We start from the raw sequence: 24,259 nt of genomic DNA on the forward strand, positions 1-24,259 counted from the left end.
TGACCACCTTTCATCTCTCTCTGCCTTGCTCGTCTCCCTGAGATCCCCAGGCAGAGCCCTCAGCCCTGCTGTGCTTTGCAGAGGAGCTGCTCCTGGGCAGAGCTGTCTCTCTGCAGCGCTGCCGCTTGCCATGAGCTCCCTGTGTCCTAGGAGCCCAGCCCAGCTCAGCAGCACAGGAGCAGCCCAAGGCGCTTTAATGACCCATCTGGTGGCTTTGGTGCTGAGTCCATGAACCTCAGACCCTGGAGGAAGCTGAAGAAACCTCTCAAGAAGTCCAAGTCAGATTCAAACTCCAAAGTTTCTTGTAATGTTAATGGGTCCCACTGAGGAACACTACTGAGGAAATGACCCCAGGGTCTGATTAGAGAAGAAAACTGGAGGCAGAGATGCCAGGTCAGGACAAGCAAGGTGAAGGTCTCTCTGATGATCAGTAAACCTGGATGTGTTTCATTAATCAAAGGGCCAACCCCTGACCCCCAGCCCTGGGAAGGCAGATCCTGTCCCTCCCACGTTGCCCAGGGCCCTTCCTGGGACAGTGTGATGTGGGGCTGTGCAAGGCCAAGGGCAGGACTATGGTCCCACACCTCCCAGGTTCCTGGCTGGGGACAAGGAGGCCATGAGGCCCCTGTGCTGTAAGGACAAGGTGTCTCCTCACAGGCATCAGAGCTGGAGACAACAGCCACAGCCAAGGGGAGAAGGAGCTCCAGCTGTTAGTGTTTACATGCAGACGGTTTATCCTGATGAGAGCGTCTATCCCAAGATAACATCATGAGGAGTTACAGGACACTACGAATATCACCTGCAGGAGAAACTTTGCGGTCTTGGGGGGCTAGTGCTCGTAATGCCAGAGGTCTGGACTTAGAGGGGAAGTTTCCCTTCGTGTGGGAGAACATCAGGAATGTGTGGAGCTCTGCCTGGGGACAGAGTATATCAGCTGAAAGTTGAGGAGTCAGCGTGAGAGGGCAGAACAACATGGGCAGTGTTGTGGTGGGTGGACATCAGCTACTGACTCACTGATGAGGAAGAGGAATTAGATGAGGCCTCCTTCAGACAAAGGAAAGAAGCCTCCTGTTTCCAGGCAGTGTCCTCATGGCAGACCTAAGATATCCCAATAGCTGCAAGGTACCAGCCATGCAGGAGGGTTTTGGAGCTCATGGACAACATCTTCCTGACACGGGTGGCTGAGGGGTCAGTGAGGTGAGGTGCCCTGTGGGACTTCACACTTACAAACCAGAAAGGGTTGGTCAGGGATGGAACAGTCAGGGATGGGAAAGTGGAGTTGAGGCTCCTGGAAGATGCTAACAAGGCAAAGAGCAGGATTTCAGGAGAGCAGGCTTTGGCCTGCTGAGGGACCTGCTTGGGTCCCATGGGATATGACCTTGGTGTCTGCAGTGTTTTTTCTCTCACATTTCCTCCCTCCTCTCTCCTACCTGCTGTTGTGCAGCATTTTTTACCCTTTCTCAAATACAATATCACAGAGGTGCTGCCAACATCCCTGAGTGGCTCAGATTTGGCAAGGAGTGGGTCCATCTTGGAGCCAGCTCATATCGGCTCTGTCTGACATCAAACTCCCGTTTTCTTCTCAGAGAGGTGACAACTGTAGCATACCCACCCTCACCCCAGTTCCAAGACTTTGCCATGTAAACCCAACACAGGGTGATAAAATGTTGGATGTTACAAACTTCTTGATCATGGAGAAGAAATGGAAAAGATCTTCTGTTAGTAACCTGAGGAAGTCACAAGTCAATGAGCAGGTTCCTATGGGGAACTGTAATTGCCCTGACATTCGCTGGCCAGGCAAAGCGGCAGGTGCCAACAGTCCAGAGGATCTTGGGACAACTTCTTAACGTGGCTGCCTGGTGGGACAACAAGGGTGATGCTCACCTGGATCTGGAACTGGGAGACAAAGAAGAGCTGGTGAGGGATGTGAACATCAGTGTCCACCTTGGCTGTGGTGACCAGGCAACAGTGGGATTCCAGGCACCAGAGGGGAGGGAGGAAGGCCAGCAGCAGAGCACAGGCTGGTGGGCTCCAGAGGAGAAGACTTTGACATGCTGGGAGACGGCGGCCAATAAAGGTGGTGACATGGAAGTAGGTCTGAAGGGTGAAGGAGCTCAGGAAACCCGAGAAGCTTTACAGGATAGCCTGCTCCAGGCACAAGAATGATCTCTCCAAGTACCCATGAAAAGAAGACTTTACATCATGAGGCTGCTTGTCTGAACTGACAGAGCTCCAGGGCAAAAAGGCAGCACACAGAAGGTAGAAGCAGGGGAAGCTGTAAAGGAGGAATTTAGAAACCTTGTCAGATGAGCTGACATTGCTTCCTTACAGTAAAATTATAGACAGGGCAAACGTGGGCCTGCTGCTGAACTTCGTAAGAGTAGAATTAGACAGGACTGATGTACTTCATGGCTTCTTTGCCTCCATCTCCACCAGCAAGGTTTCCTGGGACTTTGTTCCTGAAGGCAGGAGTCTGGAGAACAGCCAGGAGTGGATGGGGCTCAAGTCAGAAGTTACCTGAGCAAACTCAGACACCATTACAGAAAAGGAGATGGGTCACTTGACCAGCTCCCTGAACACAAGTATCGCTGTGCTGTGGCACCTGAGATTCCCAGGAACTCCCACCTCTGGGTCCAGAGTTGTGTGATTCCTCTTGGGGTGTCCTGTCCTGTCTCCTCACTCAAGTGGTGCTTTAGGCACTCACTTTTCTGACACATACAGTCTTTATCAGGAGATTCTCTAGATCAATATTTAGTGGACATTGATACCAGTTGTTCTGGCAATGAGGGCATTGGGAGGGGGACAGAAATATAAGAAATTTGGCTTTATGACTACTTATTAAGGAAATGCTCACTGTTTGGCTACAGTTCTGAAATCTGTCTAATCATCCACACCAGACTTGACGCCTTTAGCAAAGTGCTGCAGAGAGCCTTGTAAGAGCATTTTGGATGTTAACAAGCCCTCTGCTGCCATGGTCCTGAACTGCAGCTACTGAAAGAATGGACAAACCTCTAATGAAGTGAAAGGCAGAAACAAACCCCAAGTTTCTGAGGGTGTTTGGGACCCCATGAGGGGCCATCGCTGACACAAGCAGTCCCTGTCCCTGGAGGCTGCTGAAGGAAAAGCCTGGAGACAATGGTCAGAGGTGGTAAGGGCAATGTGGAGGTGGCTCTGGTGCCCTGTCAGCCCTTCATGGTTGTTTAGCATCAGAATGGCCAAGCCCTGACCCCCAGGGCCTGGCAAAGGAAACCCTTTCAGTCAAATGTTTCTCAAGGCTCTGCCTGTGGTCACTGGGAGGGTATTTATGGTTTGGGTGTGGGTTTGGTGCCAAGTGCTGTTACTTTTACTACAAGGCTCTGGTTTTCTGAGGGTTTGGCAATGCCTGTGAGGTCTCCCAAACCCATGCAGCTTCTTTCATAGACCTGCAATGGTCACCAATCACCTGAGCTGTCCTGGTCCCAAACTTGCTTGAATCCGCTCTTTGGATCCATGCCCCAGCACTGAAAGCACACGTTCCTTCTTCTGTTGCCCTAAAATAAAAAAGAAAAATCAATCTATTCCACATTAGCACAATCAGCCAATGGTCTTTAGGTCTTCTTCTTTAACACGTTTACTACTACACATAGACCCGTGTCTTCCTGCACTCCCATGTGTCTCACAAACCTTTCACTCGTGTCCTCCAGTAATGGGCCAACACTCCAGGAGGCTGGTGCTTCCTCCGGGCTCATGGATGATTCCTGAGGACCATCCAAGCATGGGGAGTGCAAGAGAGGAGCAGAGCAAGGTCAGCTCATGGGCCATGCCTGAGCACAGCCCCCCCAGCAGCAGCCATTCCCATCTCCCAGGCACAGCCATGCCCACAGCATGCAAATGTCACTGCCATATATGACTAGTCCAAGAGAAGCCTGCCTTCTTTCCAGGATCCCCCAAAGTCTTTCTCCTATTCCTCCTCCACCCGCAGACATCAGCCACATCCCACTTGCAGGCTCAGACATGGTTGTAAGGATTTGCTGAAGTCATCAGCCATCACCCTTCTCTACCTCACATCCCCTGACCCTCCCACACCACACGTGGCCGCTCACTGCTGCTCAGGGCCTCTCACTCTTCAGAAGAGGCCTTGAGCTCCTTGGTTCTTCCTGGTGCTTATTATCATCTTCCTCCCTTCCTCCAGAGCTCATGGTGAGATTTCTTGTCCATCACAGCACCTTTATGACCATGTTTTTCTAAATGGGTGTCTTTTTGTGAGCATTTGTGCAGAAAGAGTAGTCTCAGGAAAAAACCAAATATATAAAAACTGATGCCGAGTGAAATGCCATGAAGACCTGAGGAGTTACCCCCATTGCTGTGTCTCTCCTGGAAGGAGTCTGTCCCGAGAAGGACATCCGGCTTCTGCCACTCTCTGGAGAGGCACATGAACAGTGTCCGTGCACCTGGGGAGGAACAGGGTGATTTTTGCCAGACCACCCTTCATCTGAACCACTTAGATATGTACTTACGGATGGGGTGTCGTGCCTTATACTGCAAATACCTATTGGATTGGCACTGGTCGTGGGGCTGCCACAGATGCAGACTGCTGTGTTGCAGGTATTTATATGTAGGCAGATGAACCCTTTTCTATTTTTTTAATTATTATTATTTTTAATACTGACACTCTTAGAGAAATTACACAAAGACTTGAATGATTATTGATGCATTTTAACATGATTATCCACAGAAGGCCCAGCAGCTTTGCATCTCAAGAAATGGGATGCCAGAGGCCAAGGGCAGGATGGCTTGGGCTCTGTCCTGGCATCTGGAAACTGAAGTGTGCGCCCATCTCCCAACACCTGCCCTGCTCAGTGAAGGGTGTGAGAAACTCTGAAGTCACAGCCATGACAGGTATCTTATGTGTAACTGCAGACAGTGTTGTCCTGCCAGCTCAGGATTGGAGCTTCCATCCCTGAAGGTATTGAAAAGATGTGTAGACATGGCACTTAGGGATATGGTGTAATGGGTGGGCTTGGCAGTGTCATATTTACGATTGGACTTTATGACCTTAAGGGTCTTTTCCAACCTAAATCATGATTTGAGTCAAAACCATTTCAATTCCCATCACCTCCAGCTTCCTCCGAGGTCGGCTGTTGTGTGGCACCACTCACCTGGCTCTCCAGGCAGGTTGGGTACTGGTTTGAGCCTGCATTGGGAGTTTTCCCCTTTCTGGGGTAAAAGATCTTCAATGAGAGACAGTTGTAGAGATCTGAGTTGCAGAGATTTCAAGCAGTCCTTTCAAAATCTGAGCAGGCTCAATTTTGGAGCCAGCAAAAAATAGAGACAATCTCAAGTGTCTTCTTCAAGTTTTTGAAAAGTGGTACAGTCACTAATAAGAATAACACGGAATTCCTTATTCTTGATGATGATGATGATAAACTAAAGTTTTTTAATTTCATTCCCAACAGTCATTCTTGCTTCTCAAAAGAGCTGCTACGTCTCAGTAGCTGACCTCTTGCATGGAGTTCTTTTTAAGAGCTTTTTCTCTCACTTCTACTAGTTTTATCATTTAAAAAGTACATCCTAGGAGAGAATTGCCCTGAAATCACCCCTCTTTCATGCTTCTTCCCCTTTTTTTCTGGTGTGAGGGGAGGTGACATAGGGCAGTTTTATTTCTTTTTTGACCAAAGAATGACAAGGAACAGATCCCAGGTAGGTGCAAAGGCACAAAGGAAGCCAGAATGTTTATGTGGTGTGCACTGACACACACCGTCACCTGCATTTCCAGTCTCTGAAGTTCCAATGGTGCAACAGAGTCTGGAGTTCTGAGCTCCCTTCATCTGCCCTTCGTGACACATGTAAAAAGAAACTACCCCAGCCAAAGAGTTGGTTTTGATTCTCTTCACAGCCTGAAGCACCACATGGGTCAGGAGACAGGCCAGGATACCCAACGAGGACTCGCATGCTCTGCACTTAAAGTTCAGGTGTTCCCGAGAATCTCAGCAGACAAGTTGTGGCGATTCGTGGGTGCAAGGAACTGGTCAAAAGCCTCGTCTCCATTTCTGTAACGATGGCTTTGCTGCCTGGCTGGTGTGCAGACTCTGTACATGGATGCTGACACCTGTTGAGCAACCTGCTCTGAAAGGATCAACAAGGTGGGCATGAGGACAGCAGAACAGAAGAACCTGGGTGGGGGCAAATGAAAAGGGATGCACAAGATGTGGTCAGGGCTGTTTGGGGGCACTTGTAAAGCAGCCCTGCACCTCATGTGAATTATTCCTGTGGCCAGGGAGAACTTGAAAGCTGTCCCTAAATTGAAAACATGAAGGGAATGAATGGACAGCATCATTCAGGCTGGATGGGACCTCGGGAGGTGTCTTGACCAACCTCCTGCTCAAAGCACGGTCAGACCAGATTACTCAGGGCTTTATCCAAACACATCTTGGACACTTTCTGGGACAGAGTGGATGCGCACCCCTGGGAAACAGCTTCCAGGGCTTGACTGTCCTCAGGATTGGAAAGTTTCTCCCTTTCTATAGCACCTTTCCAGGCCCAAACATCCAGATTATTTTTTACCCGTCTACTTACACACTGACACAGACCATAATATCCTACCTTGGACACAAGAATATTGCAGGGGATGATGCTGAATGCCTTGCTGACTTCCAGGTAACAGACCACCACTGCTGTCCCCATATCCTGCAACCCTGTCCTTTCCTCACAGAAAGCAAAGAGGATGGACAGGCACAACCTGCCCTGGGTAAACCCCATCACCTTCTCTTTCAGACACCCAGAAATGAGGTCCCAGTGGCCATGTTCTGGGGTACAGCCCTTAGTTCCCCTGCTCGCCCACTGGCCAATTTTGAAAAGTGCACGTAATGTGTGAGAGCTGCCAGTGGTCAGGGAGTCCCCCCAGTCTCCATGAGCTTTCCAAGATGTTGGAGAGTGGCCTCAGTGTGACATGGTCCTGCTGTCTCAGCTCCTGGGATGCTGCCCCTCCTGTCCCATAGACTGGAAAGGATTGTGTTAGTTCCAGGGACCCCTGACTTGATCCCCATCCACTGCCGGTTGTTCCGCCTCCAGCCACAGAGGCCTGGGAGAGCTTGCTGGTGAAGATGGAGGACCAGAGACACAGAGAATATCACTTCTTTCCCTTATTAAATTCATCAGTAACTACAAGTTGTTTGTTTCTCCTTTAACTGTTCCTGCAGTAGTAACAGCTCATTATAAGGCTCTTGAATTGCCTTACAGGTCTAGACTGAGTTTTGCTCTGGACCGTTGCTGTGCTTGGAGGCTTCTGTGCTTGCAGACCAGATGAACTAACTTCTGCCACCCTGCCTTGGCAGTTTATTCCATCCCTGTCACAGCTCTGTCTGCAACACTGACAGCTCCAGCTCCCCCAGTCAGGTCCCTGGCTGAGGACATTGCCTCACATCTGGGCTGAACCACCCCAGCTGTGGCACCAGGAAACCTCTGAGTCGGCCCATGGAAACCTGGTACCAAGTGTCCAAGAGCCCATGTGTGCAAAGGCTTTGCTTCAGAGCACAGACACGGGATGGCCAAAGATTGCTGAATTTCTCTCTAGACCTAGGAGTATAAAACCAGAATATAATGCCTAAATTCTTTCCGGGGAACATGTTCCTCCCCCAGCTTGGAAAAATTAGATCCTTTGCTGTAACATTCCTGGTGTCCTGCCTAATGATGGGACAAGAAAAGGTGATTCCCATACCAATTTATTTTTTAATACAAAGAACACAATGATGGCAAGAAGTGTCACTGCTGAAGAGAGAGAATCTACATCACTGATTACTTGAGGTTGTTTCAAAGGATGTGCCCCTGGAGCCCCAGGGACAGAGGGAGGGAGCCCAGAGGGGACAGAGGAAGGGACATCGTGGGCTGCTCCTGTGCTGCTGAGCTGGGCTGGGCTCCTGGGACAGAGGGAGCTCATGGCAAGCGGCAGCGCTGCAGAGAGACAGCTCTGCCCAGGAGCAGCTCCTCTGCAAAGCGCAGCAGGGCTGAGGGCTCTGCCTGCAGCACCGAGGGCAGAGGAGCCAGGGTGACAGGGGGAACGCAGTCTGGGGTGGGAGGACAGATGAGAGCTCACTTGGAGAATAATCCTCACAGCCCTTAGCATAGTAAGTTTCTGGCTCCAGGGCAATGCAGTTGCAGTTCCTGGAAAGATCTAAAGCTGGTACCTCTTACAGTTTATGAGACTTTTCAGGAGGGCTCTCTCAGTGTCTCTAATATTGAGGAGGATGTTCCCCAGAGCAGGGCTTCCCTGCTGCACCATCGGAGGGACAGGACATGATGGCTTCTTTCTCCCAGGGATGGTTGTAGAGATGTGCATCTGCAGAGCAGGGTCCCTGCACCCCAGGGCTGTGCCGGGGCAGGGACTCTGCCGCCTGCCAGGGTCAGCGCTCAGCCTGCCCGGGGAGATCCCCACGGGGCTGTGGGGAGAAGCTGTGGAAGAAGTAGTGACCCCTATCAGGGCAGGAAAGGTGCTTCTGCTGTGGAGAGGCTGCTGTGTGGGTCAGGGCTCCTCACAGCTCCAGATCACCCACAGGAGTTTTCCAAGGGTATGCCCCAAGGACAAGATCAATGCAAGGATTAGCAGACAGATAAGGAGCTTTCCTGAGCCTGCCTTTCAGTTTCTTATCCCAAGGGGTGGGGTGTGCAGTAAAGGATAAAATGAAAATGAGCCCTCATGCTTAAAAAAGTCATTGAGACTCCTGAACTGCAAATTTGAGTGATGAGTATGTCTGCCAGAAGGCTGATAACATCCCTTCACCATCCCTCTGCCTATGGACAGCACTTGCATCACCTTTGCTGCACCCCTCAGCCTTTATCTGACTTGTCCTATTTCCCAACCTGCAAACAGGAAGATGCCCCCAGGCAGTGCCCTGTGAACAGGCAGGATCTGTAGGGCCAGCCTGAGGGCACAGAGCATGGGATGATCTGTGAGCACTAACAGGGAAGAGACATGGACAGGGAAACACCTCCCAAGAGGAAAATCTCCAGACAGCAGAGATGTGATAAGGGAAGAAGAAACCAAAACCAGAAATGTTGTGGGAGGGAGAATTCAGAAATCTTTGTATGATCCCCTGCAGTGCAGATGCCTCCTGTGAGCAGCCCCCTCACCTCCTCTCCCACCCAGCAAAGCCTCTGCCCTCAGGGCCGGGGGCTCCAAGGCATGAAGCAGCTCCTGTGCAGCCAGAGCTCCAGTTCCCTCTGCAGAGCACAGGGGCTGAGAGCAGCTGCCCGGCAATGCTGGTGTGTGGGAGGTGGCTGCACAGCTGGGGAAGGGTGACGCTGTCGGAGTGCCCGGCTGCCTCTGCCCTGGCCTCTCTCACACCCACCCTCACCGCAGTTTCCTTCTTGCTCCACTGCTCTGGGTCACTGCTGTTGTGATCTGGTTCTTGCTGTCAGGCTCTCTGGGGATGGGAGTTTCAGCTGCAGAGTCACAGCCTGATCTTGTGGGTCCTTTCCTGCAGGTGTGTCCATGGGAACACGTGTCCCAGCTTTGCTCTGCCCTGTGGGGCTGTGGGCAATGCAATCTGTGGGGCTGGGGAATGAGCTGAGACTCCTTTAATCAAATGCCATCATTAGGACACTTGGATATCTCCTGGGGGTTTCCATAGATGCTCTGAACTACCCTCCAGTATGCAAACCTGTCCTACAGCATCCTTGTGTTATCTGAAAGCCCCACGGAGAAATACGGAGCTGCTGTGAAAAAAAAAATGCTGTTGGGTTTGTGAGATGAGCGGTTTCTGGGCTAAATGTGGGGTGTTGAGACATTAGGAGAGGGTGAGACATGTCATGGTCTGAGGTGCATCCTTCTGCTCTCAGCAGTGCCCGGTGGCTTTTCAGGGTAACATGAAAGCAGTGTGATCACCATCTCAGAAAGGTGCCAGCCCAGGGCAGCTGCAGCAAGACAGAGGGACAGAGCAGCTGCCCTCACTCTGCACTGACCCACAGGCATCCTCTGGTCTCACAGGACTCGCTCTGTTCTCCCTGAGTGCAGCAGAAATGCTGAGGGTTTCTGGCACCCGAGAACACTCCCCAGGGTGGGAGGGGAGAAGGACCTTCAGAAATGCCAAACCTCTCAATCTCAGTTTCTCAGCCCTGCGGGTACAGATGCTGACAGTCCCTTCTGCAGCAGGAGCGGTTCCATCTGACAAAGCTGAACCCCAGGACTGGCCCCTGCCCCACCCATCACACAGGCTCATGCTGACTCCTCAAGAGCCCCTGGGCAGAGACCCTGCTCTTCATTGCACACTCATCAAGCACCGACCAGGGCTCCAGCCAGGACGTTCTCCTGGAAAAAGGGTCTCTTTGTGAGAAGGTCTGTGGGAAATGGCTTTGGTTTTTCCCAGACAAGTCTCATCTAAACCGTCACTGTCTTTTCCTCCTTGCACAGGTCCTCATGCCCATAGGCAGCAAATGTCCAGCAGCAGCTGCATCACCCAGTTCCTCCTCCTGGCGTTCACAGACACACGGGAGCTGCAGCTCTTGCACTTCTGGCTCTTCCTGGGCATCTACCTGGCTGCCCTCCTGGGCAACGGCCTCATCATCACCACCATAGCCTGTGACCAGCACCTCCACACCCCCATGTACTTCTTCCTGCTCAACCTCGCCCTCCTCGACCTGGGCTCCATCTCCATCACTGTCCCCAAATCCATGGCCAACTCTCTGTGGGAAACCAGGGTCATTTCCTATGCAGGATGTGCTGCCCAGGTCTTGTTTGTGTGTTTCTTAAATGGTGCAGAGTATTGTCTCCTCACTGTCATGTCCTACGACCGCTACGTTGCCATCTGCAAACCCCTGCACTACGGGACCCTCCTGGGCAGCAGAGCTTGTGTCCACATGGCAGCAGCTGCCTGGGCCACTGGGTTTCTCAGTACTCTGCTGCACACGGCCAATACATTTTCACTGCCACTGTGCAAGGGCAATGCCCTGGACCAGTTCTTCTGTGAAATCCCCCAGATCCTCAAGCTCTCCTGCTCAAACTCCTACCTCAGCGAACTTGGGCTTCTTGTGGTTACTCTCTTAGTAGTATTTGGGAGTTTTATTTTCATTCTTTTCTCCTATGTGCAGATCTTGAGGGCCGTGCTGAGGATCCCCTCTGAGCAGGGACGGCACAAAGCCTTCTCCACGTGCCTCCCTCACCTGGCTGTGGTCTCCCTGTTCCTCAGCACTGCCATGTTTGCCCACCTGAAGCCCCCCTCCATCTCCTCCCCATCCCTGGACCTGGTGGTGTCTGTTCTTTACGCATTGGTGCCTCCAGCAGTGAACCCCCTCATCTACAGCATGAGGAACCAGGAGCTCAAGGAGTCCATTAGGAAAGTGATTTCATGGGCCTTTGTCAATACTGACCATCTTTCCATCACTGTCCACAAATGATGTCTAATTGTATCCCAATGCAGGCCTGTACCCTGTTTTATCCCTTTTACTTTGTTAGCATTACCCATATTGTTATTTATGGTTATTATGTTTGTACATAACTGTTCATGTTTAGCTCACTATTCTGAATAATGAACCCATTATAAATAGTTTTAAAACACCTGAAACCTGTATAAATGTTTTTCTAACACTGTGTCAGAGCTTAGTCTCCCATAGCATCTCTGTGACAAAACGACATCTTCAGAGTGCAGTTCCTCAAGATTTGGTTGGTCTTCCAAAGCTGTTTTCAACAATGGGCCCAGGAATTTCCCTCAAAAGGGCCTGAGGAAAAAGCTCAATGTCACCTTGGAAGCTGATTCACAACAGAGTTGTGATTTAAGACACAACCCTTGCTGTCTGTTGACAGTGGAGATGAGGAGTGGTCATGAGATACAGCCACACTGGGCTGTCCTAGTGCATGATGGGGCAGAGGACAATCCTCCCGGAGAGGAATCTGGAGCTGCCCGAGAGCCCATGAGATACACACGGACCGGCTGTGCCTGAGGTGGGCAGTGACAGGACCCCACAGAGTGAGACATGGCCCAAGGTGGAGTCATCAAAGGGAAAGCACTAAATGCAGGTATCTGCAGGGAAACAAAGATGGACACAGACAGTCTGATACAGACCAGCTCCAACAGGCAACAGCACCTTCACAGCCACCACACCAACAGCAGCACTTACACAACCATGAGCAACAGAACTGACCCTGTCCTGTTCCCCCTCTCAGACTGATCTGGTGTGAAAGTTGCACGAGTGGTCTGTACATCCTGGGTAGAACCTACCTGCAGTTTCACACACCCCTGTGGTCCCTCCAGTGTGGACCTGGGGTTTGGGTCAGCCCAGACTCAGAGATATTACCCACTTGGACATTCCAACCCTGGGGTTCTCCAGATCCTGGTGTCCTCCTCCTCCTTGCTAGCCTCACTTAGAATTGACCAAGAAGGTGTGTACGTGCCATCACACCCAAACGCACACACAATAGTGAGCCCACTCACACAGCAAAGAGCCAGGAGCAGAGTTTAATTAGTTTTGTGGTTTAACCCTGACAAGCAGCTCAACACCACATAGTCTGTCACTCACTGCCCCACAGCAGGATGAGGCGGAGGATTGGAAACACAAAAGAAAACTTGTGGGTTGAGATAAAGACAGTTTTACAGGTAAAGCGAAATCTATGCATGTAATCAAAGAAAACTAAGGAATTCATTCACTGCATCATCGGCAGGAGGGTTTTCAGCCATCTTCAGAAAAGCCAGGCTCCATCACATGTAATGGTTACTTGGGAAGACAACACCATCACGCCGAATGTCCTCCCCTCCCTTCTTCTCCCAGATTTTATTGTTGACCACGGTATCATATGTTGTGGAACACCCCTTTGGTCAGTTTGGTTCAGCTGTCCCAGCCATGTCCTCTCCCAATTTCTTGTGCACCCACAGCCCCCATGCTGGTGGGGTTGGTGTGAGAAGCAGAAAAACCCTTGATACTGTGCAAGCACTGCTCAGCAATGACTGAAACATTGGGGTGGGACCAACACTGTTTCCATCACAAATGTAAAACGAACTCATACAAGTTGCTATGAATATAAGTAACTCTATCCCAACTGAAACCAGTCTATTAAGCAGGACAGACCATGGTGTTCAGGCAGGGGATTTGGCCAGAACAGCACTGACCAGCCACCTCCCCATGGGCAGCTTGTTTCTTGAACCCCCCTCCTTCCCACTCTTCCACAGATGGCTATTTCCATGATCCAAATTTCTCTGCCCCGATCTCCTCACAATTCATAGCCATCATCAGTTTCTTTTTCCCCAGTAGGCTCGGGTTTTCCCCACTTGCACTCAAATTTGATAGTTTGGATTCCATTGCCTTGGTCCTCTGGGACTTCAGTGACATCACTGGTGGCTCCTCCAGGCACTGATGGCCTTGCAAGACTTGACTGCCCAGACAGTCCCCAGTGCTCCCCTCTGTGCAGTCTGGCCAACCTGGTCACATCTGCAGCCACCTGTGAGGCCCAGCTGGCACACACGGAGCTGCTCATACTGCTGGTCCCTTCTCACATCCCTCAGCTTCTCATGCATGTCCCACAGTTTCCCGTGGCACGTACAGGTGGTTTCAGCCCAGGGCAGGGCCTCCCCAGGGGCTCACTCATCTTTCTGCAGCCTTCCCGTCTGGTGTCCTTGATGACCTCATGATACCTGCCTACCTCTGGCCAATCACATTGCTGTCATGAGGTGACCTCACAAGTAACAATCTGGCCATGTTGGCTTTGTCCACATCTACCCCAGGTAACTGCAATAGAAGTGGCATCACAACCCACCTCCAGCCGTGTCATCTTCCCCTTCTCCTGCATCTCCCATCTCCCAGGCTCTCAGCACTGCTGGGGGTGTTTTCCAGCATCCAGGTGACATCACCAGGCCTGTCTCACCACATGCCCAGTTGGGTTGTTTCCAAAGACGTGACCTCAAAATCCACCTCCCTCCCATGATGCCCCACCTTGCATCATCCTCTTCTGGCACCAGGGGTCACCTCCCAGCCAACCTCCCACACACTGCCCCTTTACCTGCCTCTCCTCTTTGCTACCCAGCACTGTCGTTTCTGCTGGGCAGGCAGCAACGTGCTCCCCATGGGGACTGCAGAGCCCTGGTGGGACAGCTCGGTGGTGGGAGGGCAGCCATGGGTGGGCAGGGCTCCTCAGGAAGGCAGGCGGGTGGATGAGGAGGTGGAGACGAGCTCTGTGCAGAGGGGAGCCTGGCGTGCACAGCCCTTGCCTTGGAGGAAGCCTCATGGTCACAGGTCCTGGATTACATGGCAAGTTGGACCATCTCTTGGTCTGCTGGGAGGGCAGCAGAGCTGGGCACAAGCAACCCAGGAGGTTCCTGCAGGATGTGGAAGACAGCATTTTGAGACAAACACTGGACGAGCTGACTAGGGCTGGTCTCTTACTGGCAGACAAGGTGGATCAGGCTGGGGATGTAAGGATGAGGGCGGTCATGGCTGCAGTGACCGTGAGATGGTGGAGAAGCAGGACAACTGCAGAACAACAGTGCAGTCCTGCAGGAGAACTGATTTCAGTTACTGGAGGATCTCCTTGGGCTGTCCTAGAGAACAAAGGGGCTCTCTTGGATATTCAGGGACAACATCCTCAAAGCCCAGGAAGAAGCCAATCTGGTGGTCAGGGAGTCGAGCAGGGCCTGGCAAGAGGTCAGGATGGGTGCACAGCGACCCTCTGACTTAGGAGATCAAACAGCAGAAGGACGTGCAGGGAGGCTGGAGGGGAACAGGCTGCCCAGGAGACAGACAGACAGACAGCTGGCCTGGGGGTGCAGGGATGGAGCCAGCAAAGCCAGCGCTGAGCAGTGGCTGAAATGGCCATGCAAGGGGAGCGCCCCCAGGAGGGCTTCTCCAAAGATATTGTCAGCACAAGGAAGGCAGCTGAGGGAACCCTGGTCCCAGTGGCCAGTGGAGCAGGGGACGGAGTGACAAAGACAGTATCAAAACAGCAATTTTTCAGAAGAAAGATTCTTCCTTTGACAGTGCTGGTAGGAAATGTGTTTTGCTGAGTAACTGGACGCACCTATGCATTTTACTATTCATTTACCTCTACATAAATATTTATTTTTCCTTATACTCACATAGAAAGACAGATAACACAGGTCTGTTGAGATCACTGTCAACATGACCATCTACAAAGAGAACAGTTCAATTAACCTTTATATTCTTCTTTCCTCCATCAGGCAAGAGTGGCCAACAGCTTTGAGCATGACTCACGCTGTGCCAAGAGTAAAAAGTGGCATTGACAGTCCAGGGCAGTGGATTTTTTGGTGCCTTCGACTCTGTGCAAGACACATGGATTATCTTTCTTAATGCTGTAGGCTTTGGTGGGACAGAAATCTAGAGGAGGTTTTCTAAAATTGGAGGGAAAAAGAAACCAAGTGAAAGATGTAGAGTGAAGGAAATGCTTTCTTGCAACTTTAAGCATCAAACTTTGTTGGTGGTGTAATTCTCCTTTCTTTGTTTTGAATACTTTAAATACCAGTGTTTTCCCATGAGATCAAAATGAGACTTTTCAGGATGTGCATTAAGAGCAAGAGGACAACTACTGATCTTCCACAAGATTTGCTTTCTCAGCACTCTCTCTGTTAGGCTGTGCATCTGACCTCTCTCATCCTTCAGGTATTTCCTCCTGCCCTAACTAAACTGACCATGTCTGAAGTACAATTTCAAGCAGCCAATCTGCACACAAGCACTTGCTCTCTGGATTTCCCTTGCCCTTACTGTTTGATCACTCAGACACTTGTCAACAATCCAGTTGCTGCTTTCAGCTTCAAGGAGTTAAAAGCTTCCTTGTCTTTCAGTAGTCTGTCTAATTCTGTCTTTAGCCAACTCTTTTATTGTGTTTATTTTCTAATTTCCTTTCTGTCTAGATCATTTCTTGCATGGTTATGCCTTGGAGACAGTGAACCTCATTGGTGACAGTTTGTCCTTGGCATACAGTTGAGGAGTGTGTTTTCTTTTAACCATGATTCTTATCAGTTCATTTTGTTTGTTCAAAAGTAAAGAAAAGTCCCTCTTTGCCTGTGTGCAGCCAGGTCTCTAAGGAGAGCAGGTGGGAGCTGGTGCAAAGGAGCTGGAACATCCAGCTGCAGGCTGCAGTGGAGAAGTCTGGGGTAAGGAAAAGGGATGCAAGTGCCAGGTGGCCAATGAGAGAAATGATGGGGCTGGGGAGGTGAGGAGCAAGGTTGTCCACACGGTGTCAGAGCTCAAGGGACAGCTTCTCCAACCAGTCCAGACCTCCTTAGGAGAGACCCTGGATCAATATCAGATAATGCTGCAATCACCTCTTCTGCACACGGAAAAAAAATAAACCATATCCTTTACCAAAAAAAAAAAAAAGTCATTTTTATTAGAAGGTTTTTGAAATCACTCTCCATAACTACAGTAGGAAATGTCTCTAATTAACTGTACAAGACTAGAAGGAAATTACAAGGAGACATGGTTTCTTAGAGCTTTCTTCAGTGTGATGAGCCCCATGGTGCATTTGGTGCTAAATCCTTGAACCTCAGGTGCTGAGAGGAGATCGCACAAACCTTTCCAGAAGTCAACGTCAGAAGAAAAAAGTACTAAGTCCCTTGAAGTATTAATGAGTTCCACTGAGGGCAAGTACCAGCAAAGCCTCCCCAGGGGCTCGTTAGAGCAGAGAATTGGAGGCCATGCTGGCAGATAAACAAAGGGTCGTGTGCAGGCAGCTGAGGTGCTGAGAAAACCCTGGTTTTGTTGGACGAAGCAGAGAGGCCAAGGCCTGACCCCCAGCCCCTGGGAAGGCAGATCCTGTCCCTCACCCGTTGCTCAGGGCTCCTCCTGGGGCAGGGGGATGTGGGCTGTGTGATGCTGAGTGAAGGACAATGGTGTGACAGTTCCCAGCCTTACTGGGGTGTGCAAGGAGGCCATGGGGTGCCCCAGTGCCTGAGGACAACATGGCTCCTCATAGGCCTTGGTGGCAGAGATGATTGCCATAGCCAAGGGGACAAAGACTTGGGTTGTCTTGGTGACATCCAGCCTTGCCAGTGCCCTTTGCCATCTCCACCACGGATTGTCCTCCACTGTCCCACAGCTGGTTCTGTTTCCCTGCAGGCTATAGACACCCATCTCGCTTCCTCCCCTTGCTCTCACCCTGGTGTTCCCATACATTGGCTGATGTGTCTCCACTCTCGTGCTCTGTTCCTTGAAACACAAGGAGGTGGACTGATCTCATGCTCCTTCTGGATGATTTCTCATATCGCAGCACCACCCTTTGAGTGACATTTCTTCCTCCTCATGTCCATTCCAAGCTGCGCTGTGTGGCAGTGTTTCTGCTGGAGAAAGGAGGATCCTGAAAACTACTGACCTGTCAGCCTCTGACCTGTGCCTGGGAAGATCATGGAACAGATCCTCCTAGAAGCTGTGCTAAGGCACAAGGAATGGTGACTCAACCAGTTCCCTGGGCAGCCTGTTCCACTGCTTCACAACCTTTTCCATGAAGAAATGTCTCCTAATATCAATTCTGAACCTTCCCTGGCACAAGCTGAGGCCATTTCCTCTCATCCTATCACTTGCTACTCAGGAGAACAACACCACCCTCCATGCTACAACCTCTTTTCAGGTAGTTGTAGAGAGTGAAAAGGTCTCCCCTCAGTCTCATTTTTCTCCAGGCTAAACACCCCCGGGTCCCTCAGCTGCTGCTCAGAAGACTTGTGCTCCAAACCCTCAACAGCCTTGTCCCCTCCTCTGCACTCACTCCAGCACCTCAAGGTCTTTCTTATAGTGAGGAACCCAAAACCGAACTGAGGATTCGAGTTGTGTCCTCACCAGCACCAAGTACAAGGGGATGATCACTGCCCCGGTTCTGCCCACTACACTATTCTTGATGCACACCAGGAGGCCATTGGCCTTTTTGGCCACCTGGGCACACGCTGGCTCATGTTCAACTGCTGTCCATCAACACCCCCGAGTCTTTTTCCACCAGGCAGCTTTCCAGCCACTCTTCCCCAAGCCTGTATTGTTGCAGGGGATTGTTATAAACCAAGTGCAGGACCCGGCACTTGGCCTTGTTGAATCTCAGACAATTGGCCTCAGTCAGCCAACGTCCCTCTGTGTGGCCTTCCTGTCCTCCAGCAGATCAGCACTCCCACCCAGTTTGGAGTCATCTGCAGACTTACTGAGGGTGCACTTGATTCCTTCATACAGATCATTGGTAAAGAGATTAAACAGAACTGGCCCCAATACTGAGCCCTGGGGACACCACTCGTGACCGGCCGCCAACTGGGTTTGTTTCCGTTCACCACAACTCTTTGGGCCCGGCCCTCCAGCCAGTTCTTTATCCATCGCAGATACACCATCCAGGCCATGAGCTGCAGCTTCTCCAGGAGATGCTGTGGGATACGGTGTCAAAGGCTTTACTGAAGTCTAAGTGCACAACATCCACCACCTGTGTGGTGGATTCACTCCCCCACGACAGACTTTCCCTCATCTGCTAAGCCGGTCACCTTGTCACAGAAGGAGATCAGGTTGGTCAGGCAGGACCTGCCTTTCATAAAGCCATGCTGATTGGGCCCGATTGCTCGTCTCGTATGTGTGACCTCCCAGTCCTTTCCCAGCCCTGTTCCTGCTGTTGGCCTGTCCCCTGCAGGGGCACAAGTGACTCACAGTCCCCTCCACAGCCATTGGCTTCCTGCTGGACTGTGAGTTCCTGAGACACAGCTGAGCACATGGCATCGTACCCAGCCATCGCCCTCCTTGTGCTCCAGTGTGTGAGCAGGTAAAACTAAGCTGGTTTCATCAAATGTATCTAATAGATTTCCTATCAAGGGTTTGAGTGGAGAAACGTTCCTCAGAGGAGCTGCTGTATTTACACTGGGGCATTTTATGTCTCTGCTTCTGCCTCTTTTTCTTTCTTCTTCCTCTGTCTATTCTGACATGAAAGAGCTCTCCAAGGAAAAGATTCATGGAATCCTACAATAAGGCGGGTTGGAAGAGACCCCTGAACACCATCTCTGTCCCACTGACCTTTATGGCACCCCACGGAAGAGCTGATAGCATTTGTGCTCCCTTGGGTTCATCTTATCACATGCACACAATGGACATGCACATGATGTGTATGTTTACAACTCATCTGTACAATGAAAACACAGACTTTTGACCTAGTATTTCATAGAATGATAGAATGTCCTGAGTTGGAAGGGACCCACAAGGATCATAGAATCACAGAATCGCAGAATGCTGGGGATTTAAAGGGACCTCAAAAGATCATCTAGTCCAATCCCCGTGCTGGAGCAGGAACACCCACGTGAGGTTACAGAGGAACCAGGCGGGTTTTGAATGTCTGCAGAGAAGGAGACTCCACAACCTCCCTGGGCAGCCTGTTCCAGGCCCTGTCACCCTCATTCTGAAAAAGTTTCTTCTCATATTGAAGTGGAACCTCTTGTGTTCCAGGATCATTGAGTCCAACTCCTGTCCTTCCACAGGACAACCTCACAGTTCACACCGTGTGTCTGAGGATGTTGTCCCGTTTCTTCTTGAACACTGTCAGAATTGGGGCCGTGACACCTCCCTGGGCAGCCTGTTCAGTGTCCAGCACCTCTGGGTGAAGAACCTTTTCCTCATGTCCAACTGACCCTCCCCCGGCACATCCTCCTGCCATTCCCTTGGGTTCTGTCACTGGTCACCAGAGAGAAGAGCTCAGTACCTACCCTTCCTTCTCCCCTTGTGAGGAAGCTGTAGCCACCATGAGGTCTCCTTTTAGTCTTTTCTTCAGCTCTGATGCTCAGAAACCCCTTGGTTTGCTTTCTGAAGCAGAAAGGAAAAGCCATGACCTCCAGGCAATGGGAAGGGGGATCCTGTCCTTCACACATGGCTCAGGGCTCTGCCTGGGACCGTGGGATGTGGGTGTGCAAGGCCGAGGGAAGGACAACACTGGTACAGCAACTTCCAGCCTCCCCATGGGGCTGCAAGGAGGCAATGAGGCCCCAGTGCCGTGAGGACAACATGTCTTCTCCCGGGCCTCAGTGGCAGAGACAACTGCCATGGGCAAGGGGACAGAGACCTGGGTTCTGTTGGTCCCTTCCAGCCTCACCAGTGGCCTTTGTAGTCTTCATTGCAGACTGTTCTACACAGTCCTACACCTGCCCCTCTTTCCCTGCAGGCTGCAGACACCCATCTGCTTCCCCACCTGCTCTCACCCCAGCATTTCTGTCCCTTCACTGATGTGTCTGCACCCTCACTGGCTGTTCTTTGGAACACAAAGCATGGGCTGATCCAGCTCCCTCTGGGTGACCTCTTGCACCACAGCACTGCCCTTCCAGTGACATTTCTTCCAGTCTCCATCTTCCAAGTTGCATTTTATGACTTTTTTTTCTCTCTCTTGCTTTTTTCTGCTATTAAGGAAAACTCAACCATCTCAAAAATTGCTCTTCAAGCAAGGAACCCAACCCGTTAGGCTTCTTGTGGTCTTTTACTTGACCAGAGAGAAGTCACCTCACCATGATCTTCTAAATCCCAGGACTTATGTGGGCCTTTCAGCTTCTCTGATAGACACAGCCATGTCCCTGCTGCTGTCCCGTCATGTTCTCAGGTGGAATGGACATGAGAACCCTGTGGGTACTTATGCAGAGGTTCTTTCCCAGCCATGTTCCTGCTGCTGGGCTGTCACCTCCAGAGACAGAACTGAGACACAACTGACCTCATAATACCACACCCATCCATCCTCCTCCTTAGCAACCAGGACCTGACCAAGACTGAAGCGTGTTCTACACACTCCTACACCTGTCCTTCTTTCCCTGCAGTCTCTAGACACCCATCTTGCTTCCTCTCCTTGTTCAAATTTCTTAAATATATTTCCTACTAACAATGTGGGTGAAAAGCACTCCTCACTGGAACCGCTGTATTTATTTTAACATCTCCTGTATCTCCTCTTCTGCCTTTTTAAATTTTTTTACTATTCTTCTACCTATTGTCTCTCCAGAAACATCTCCAAGTCACAAATTATTTCAAATCACGGAATAACTCAGGTTTGAAGAGAGCCCTTGTCTCACCCATCTTGTCTCGCTCTCCTGCTCAGGGCAGGGTGAACCAGGGGAGGTTGCTCGAGGCCTCCTCCCAAGTTTGCACCGTCCACAAAGGAGCTGAAAGTGCACTCTGTTACATCATAGAAGGGGAGAATAAAGACGTTCAACAGTGTTGGCCCGAGTGCTGGTCACTGAGAGGTGACACTGGTAACTGGCTGCACAGAGGACTTTGTACCACTGATGATACTTGGGCTTGATGGTTCAGCCAACTTCCCACCCAGCATCCACTTCTTGAGCCCCATCAGCACCACTCTGCCCAGAAGGAGACCATGTCTGAGGCCTTGCAAACACCCTGTACAGAACATGTCTTTCTTTCTCGTGTCCATTTGTGTTCAGCAATCCCTTCCTTGTCCTTCACATTCCTGGAAATGGCTGCAGGATGACATATCCCACCCCCTTCCCAGGGCTGGAGGTAGGGTGGCCAGCCTGTTATTCTCCCAGTTCCTGTTCCTGCTCTTCTTGAAGATGGGTTTGAGGTCTGCATTTTCTAAGGACCCCAGATCCATTCTGGTTTCTACGGCACTTTTGAGAGCACAATATGGAATCACGGGCAAGGGTGACATAGCAGACTGCAGCACTTGCAATGAGCCTGTCCAAGGCAGCTGAGATGAATCTCACTGATCCAGTGGGGTTTGTTCCTGGAGTCACACACAGAAATGTCAGGTTCTGTCAGGTTCTGTCATCTGAGCCAGCCTTGTGAACTCCTTCTGCACCCAGGGATGTTCAGAGACAGAGTCTGTCCCTTTTAAACAGAGGCAGGATTCACAGTGTCTCTCTGGCCTCCTGTTGCCACTCCCAAAGGACAGGAGGCACCTCAGCCCTGTGGTGTGTCACCCTGCTCTGCACTCATCTGAGATGTCCCACGTCATGAGGAATGGACACGGGGACCTCAGTTCAAGGAAGAAGATCCCAGTGGGTTGTTTCCCATGGGCTGTTACTCCCAGTGTGAGTGACCTCGATGTTTGTCCCACAGGCCTTCCTGGCACTCCCAGGAATAGCTGATGGCATTTCTGCTCACTCGTATTCATCTCACCTCATGTACATGATGTGCATGCTCATATCTCATCTGAACAATGCAAACATGGACTTCTGACCTACTCATTCAGGAAAAAATTCTCCATCTGGTGTGACAGCCCAGTGCTGGAAATGGAGGTTGTGAGGGGCCAGTCCATGACGATGCCCTGGGGCAGCTTCCATGGGGTGTCCAGTGCACAGGGGCACAGCCCAGCCCCTGCTCTGCTGGTCCTGCAGGTCTCTGGCAGGAGGCCTGGCTGTGAGAGGACACTGCTGTGTGCCCAGCCCGGCACACACACACTGTTTACACTGCTGTTTCAACCTGCAGGCTACTTTCACAGAATCACAGAATGTCAGCGATTGGAAGGGACCTCGGAAAATCATCCACTCCAATCCCCCCGCTGGAGCAGGAACAGCCAGGTGAGGTTACACAGAACCAGGCGGGCTGGAATGTCTGCAGAGAAGGAGACTCCACAGCCTCCCTGGGCGGCCTGGGCCAGGCTCTGGCACCCTCACCGCGAACAAGTTTCTTCTCATATTTAAGTGGAACCTCCTATGTCCCAGCTTGCACCCATTGCCCCTTGTCCTATCATTGGTTGTCACCCAGAAGAGCCTGGATCCATCCTCGTGACACCCCCCCTTTCCATATTGATAACCATGAATGAGGTCAGCCCTCAGTCTCCTCTTCTCCAAGCTCAAGAGCCCCAGCTCCCTCAGCCTTTCTTCATATGGGAGATGCTCCTCTCCATCATCTTTGTGGCTCTGCGCTGGACTCTCTCCAGCAGTTCCCTGTCCTTCTGGAACTGAGGGGCCCAGAACTGGACACAATATTCCAGATGAGGTCTCACCAGGGCAGAGTAGAGGGGAAGGAGAACCTCTCTGGACCTACTAACCACCCCCCTTCTAATACACCCCAGGATGCCATTGGCCTTCTTGGCCACAAAGGCACAGTGCTGGCTCATGGTCATCCTGCTGTCCACCAGGACCCCCAGGTCCCTTTCCCCTACACTGCTCTCTAACAGTTCGTTTCCCAACTTATACTGGAACCTGGGGCTGTATCACTCTGGGTTTAACAACCTGGTGTGGGTTAATTGCCCACACAATTGGAAAGTCGTGGCCTGCACTTTTTCAGATTGGACTTCAGTTAGACCTTGGGTCTGTGGCACCAATAACATTGTTCCAATACTGTCACCTCTAGATAAAACACAGGTGTTCACCGAAGATTCCTGAAATATAAGAACTCAAGAATGTGATATTAATGAAGGATGTAACATAAGAGGAGAAGTCAGGGTACAGAACTGTACAGCATTCTCTGCAGTTATATGAATTTTTACTTCTAGGTCAATAGGCTGCAGTCCCACTTTACAATCCATTGGTGTGAATAATTCCATTTCCCCTGTAGTTAGTCCTGACACTGTACCCACAGAAGTGTATACATATTGCCACCCTGTAGATGGGGGCAGGGGGTCGATATAATCAGCCTGACAGGTATGCAAGGCCCACTGACCCTGTTTTATCTTTCCCCATGGCCTACATAATGCCCTTAAATGTACCTGAGTACAAGCAGCACAAAGATGTACGCATATTTTACAAGTCTATAATAGCAAAGGGGTTTGATTGTGAACCGTGTTCCCTGCACGTGCAGTATAAGCTGATTGATGTCCACAAGCTATATGCACATTTCGATCTTGAGCATGCAACCCGTCAGAGGCCATATTATTTACTTCCCTAGTGTTTTGTGACTTAAATGTATCAACTTTGTTATGCTCTTCTATTAACCCTTCACAAGGGGAATCCACCTCCACAGAAGATGTAGGGATAAAAGTTTTGCAATGCCCTAAAGATCCCCCAAAGGCATGCGATTGCTTATTGTGGCTGGTACAGAAAACTGCTGCTCTGGTATTTCTCGAGGATGTCCATGCCAAACTATTCCTAAAAACAGTACAGTAGCACTAGGGCTCTGTGTTTTCGTTGGATTAGTTGCCCAGACTTGGTCCTCTACATGAAATTTCAGTGATTTGACAGCTACTTCAGTTTCTTATCGTGACACTGCCATGATCAGCAATATAATGGCAAACAGAAATGGCACCTGACCAGAGCGCGACATTGGCTACTATCATTTGGTGGCAAATGGAGGGACTGTGTTTGTCAGGCAACGTGGGGGGACCACAGAGATGATTCTTGCTATTGTAGGGAGGAAATTCATGCTGCCAAAGCTCAATTAGAATTGAAGCTGTTCAATAATG

General features: G+C 50.7%; 1 protein-coding gene across 1 annotated transcript; it reads left to right on the plus strand.

Annotated features, from left to right (window-relative positions):
- Positions 1–10,407: 10,407 nt before the first annotated feature.
- On the plus strand, positions 10,408–11,367 carry LOC135999307 (olfactory receptor 14J1-like). The gene has a single exon (XM_065652868.1). It carries the CDS (start codon positions 10,408–10,410, stop codon positions 11,365–11,367), a length of 960 nt encoding a protein of 319 aa, XP_065508940.1.
- Positions 11,368–24,259: the final 12,892 nt, after the last annotated feature.

The sequence above is a fragment of the Caloenas nicobarica genome, chromosome 28 (assembly GCF_036013445.1).
Source record: "Caloenas nicobarica isolate bCalNic1 chromosome 28, bCalNic1.hap1, whole genome shotgun sequence".
Taxonomy (NCBI): domain Eukaryota; kingdom Metazoa; phylum Chordata; class Aves; order Columbiformes; family Columbidae; genus Caloenas; species Caloenas nicobarica.

Coding starts and splice junctions, on each gene's coding strand:
- LOC135999307 (XM_065652868.1), top strand. CDS start 10,408: ATGTCCAGCAGCAGCTGCATCACCCAGTTCCTCCTCCTGGCGTTCACA.